General features: G+C 57.4%; 1 protein-coding gene across 1 annotated transcript in view; it reads right to left on the bottom strand.

Annotated features, from left to right (window-relative positions):
- corin (corin, serine peptidase) overlaps positions 1–2,500 on the bottom strand; it is a 19,562-nt gene that overhangs the window by 11,103 nt on the left and 5,959 nt on the right. Inside the window, exons 3-5 of the mRNA XM_084002709.1 lie at positions 2,049–2,396; positions 174–285; positions 1–80 (exon numbers count right to left, since the gene is read on the bottom strand). The exon at positions 1–80 is cut by the window's left edge and continues 25 nt beyond it. Coding sequence (XP_083858835.1) covers positions 1–80; positions 174–285; positions 2,049–2,396 — 540 coding nt within the window. The remainder of the gene's footprint in view (positions 81–173; positions 286–2,048; positions 2,397–2,500) is intronic.

Here is a 2,500-nt window from a genome sequence, read left to right as displayed (position 1 = left end):
GGCACTCCGGCAGCGCCAGCGAGCAGCCGAAGAGCATGATGTGTCTGTAGCAGGAGAGTCTGCTCAGGTAGCTGAAGAACCTGGGAGCCAGAGAGACCGCCGTTACATCACGTACAACCCCACGTACAACCCCACGTAGACCAGAGAACCAGAACCAGGGTTTACGTGGTTACCTTAGCAACATGTCGACCTCTGAACTCTTCACCACCGCCACCGACGACGTCAGCCACGTCTGGTTGTACGGCAGCATGTGACACTGAGGCTCCACGATCAGCTGACAGCTTCCTGTGGACACGGAGGGCAAGTCCTGGTCAGGGTCTGAGGTGGACCTGGTCTACAGCGTCCCGGGTCTTAGGTGGACCTGGTTTACAGTGTCCTGGGTCTTAGGTGGACCTGGTCTACAGTGTCCCAGGTCTGAGGTGGACCTGGCTCCCGGATCTGAGGTGGACCTGGTTTACAGTGTCCCGGGTCTGAGGTGGACCTGGTTTACAGCGTCCTGGGTCTTAGGTAAACCTGGTTTACAGTGTCCTGGGTCTTAGGTGGACCTGGGTCCCGGGTCTTAGGTTGACCTGGTTTACAGTGTCCTGGGTCTTAGGTGGACCTGGTTTACAGCGTCCTGGGTCTTAGGTGGACCTGGGTCCCGGGTCTTAGGTGGACCTGGTTTACAGCGTCCTGGGTCTTAGGTGGACCTGGGTCAAGGGTCTAAGGTGGACCTGGTTTACAGCGTCCTGGGTCTTAGGTGGACCTTGGTCAAGGGTCTTAGGTGGACCTGGTTTACAGTGTCCCAGGTCTGAGGTGGACCTGGGTCCCGGATCTGAGGTGGACCTGATTTACAGTGTCCCGGGTCTGAGGTGGACCTGGTTTACAGCGTCCTGGGTCTTAGGTAAACCTGGTTTACAGTGTCCTAGGTCTTAGGTGGACCTGGGTCCCGGGTCTTAGGTTGACCTGGTTTACAGTGTCCTGGGTCTTAGGTGGACCTGGTTTACAGCGTCCTGGGTCTTAGGTGGACCTGGGTCCCGGGTCTTAGGTGGACCTGGTTTACAGCGTCCCGGGTCTTAGGTGGACCTGGTTTACAGTGTCCTGGGTCTTAGGTGGACCTGGGTCCCGGGTCTGAGGTGGTCCTGGTCTACAGCGTCACGGGTCTGAGGTGGACCTGGTTTACAGTGTCCCAGGTCTGAGGTGGACCTGGGTCCCGGATCTGAGGTGGACCTGGTTTACAGTGTCCCGGGTCTGAGGTGGACCTGGTTTACAGCGTCCTGGGTCTTAGGTGGACCTGGGTCAAGGGTCTAAGGTGGACCTGGTTTACAGCGTCCTGGGTCTTAGGTGGACCTGGGTCAAGGGTCTTAGGTGGACCTGGTTTACAGTGTCCCGGGTCTTAGGTGGACCTGCTTTAGACTGTCTGCCCGTCTCTCTCCCTGTCTAACTGACCTCGTCCCTACACTGATGAACACTCATTAACCCGGACCGATCGCCTGTCAACCAATCGCTGTGGACGATGACCATGATGTCACTGTGATGTCATCGTCTCGCTCAGCTGACCCGCGCTTGTTTTTTTTAAAAACGCGACTCAATCTTTATCGACACATCGAAGGTTAGCTAACCCGGCTAGCTGCTGGCTAAGCATGCCAGTAAGTCAGGTGACCGGGGCCAGGCGTCCAATCAGAGGACAGGACAGCCCGGAGGCTCTTTAGCATTCACCTCGACTAGAGAGAGAGAGGGAGGGAGAGAGAGGCTGAAGGACAGAGGAGGAGCAGAGACGAGGAGAATCTCAAATAGGAAGGAGGAGGAATCAGGGGAGGAGTCGGGGACAGGAGATCTGGATCCAGCTCAGACCAGGACCAGGGATCAGGTCTAATGGGGACTAACAAAGTCTGGCACAGAAGGACACAACCATGAGACAGAGCGACAGATGACTGTGGGATTTGTAGTTTTTAAGGCTGAATCTTCAGAGATCATTAAAAACTATCTCTTCTAAAGTTTCCTTGAAGAACACATTACCCATGAGCCTCTGCTGCTTCCTGTCCTCACCCTGTCCCACCTGGACTTACCTGAGTCAGGGGCCGCAGTGCTGCCGATCGGCCAGGCGCTGCTCAGCGCCGTCACCGAGGTCAGCCAATCAGGAGGCGTTGTGTAGGGCTGGGTGGGCGGGGCCTGAGAGGAGGGGGAGGGAGAGGGGGAGGAGGGCGGAGCGCTGGTGGAGGCAGCAGCAGGTGTGCTGGTGTCGTAGCTGTGTGTGATGTCATCGGCGCCGTGTCTTCGCGGCGAATACGTGGCGTTGTCCATTACGAGGAAGGGGGCGGGGTTTGTGCTGTTGCCATGGTAGCCAGGGTCACTGTCGGCGATGGGTTCGGGGGAGGGGAGGGGGTCGGAGTCCAGGAGGCTGCTGCCGAATATACCTGGAGAAATAACCACCAACACAGGTGAGACAGGAAGGGCCGTCGGTCAATCACGTCGCTGCTCTGGTAGCTCTGAGACATAGCTGAGCCGATCAGAGGGAGGA

This window comes from Eutrigla gurnardus (assembly GCF_963514095.1).
Source record: "Eutrigla gurnardus genome assembly, chromosome: 23".
Classification (NCBI taxonomy): Eukaryota; Metazoa; Chordata; class Actinopteri; order Perciformes; family Triglidae; genus Eutrigla; species Eutrigla gurnardus.
This window is presented reverse-complemented; position numbering and strand designations above follow the sequence as displayed.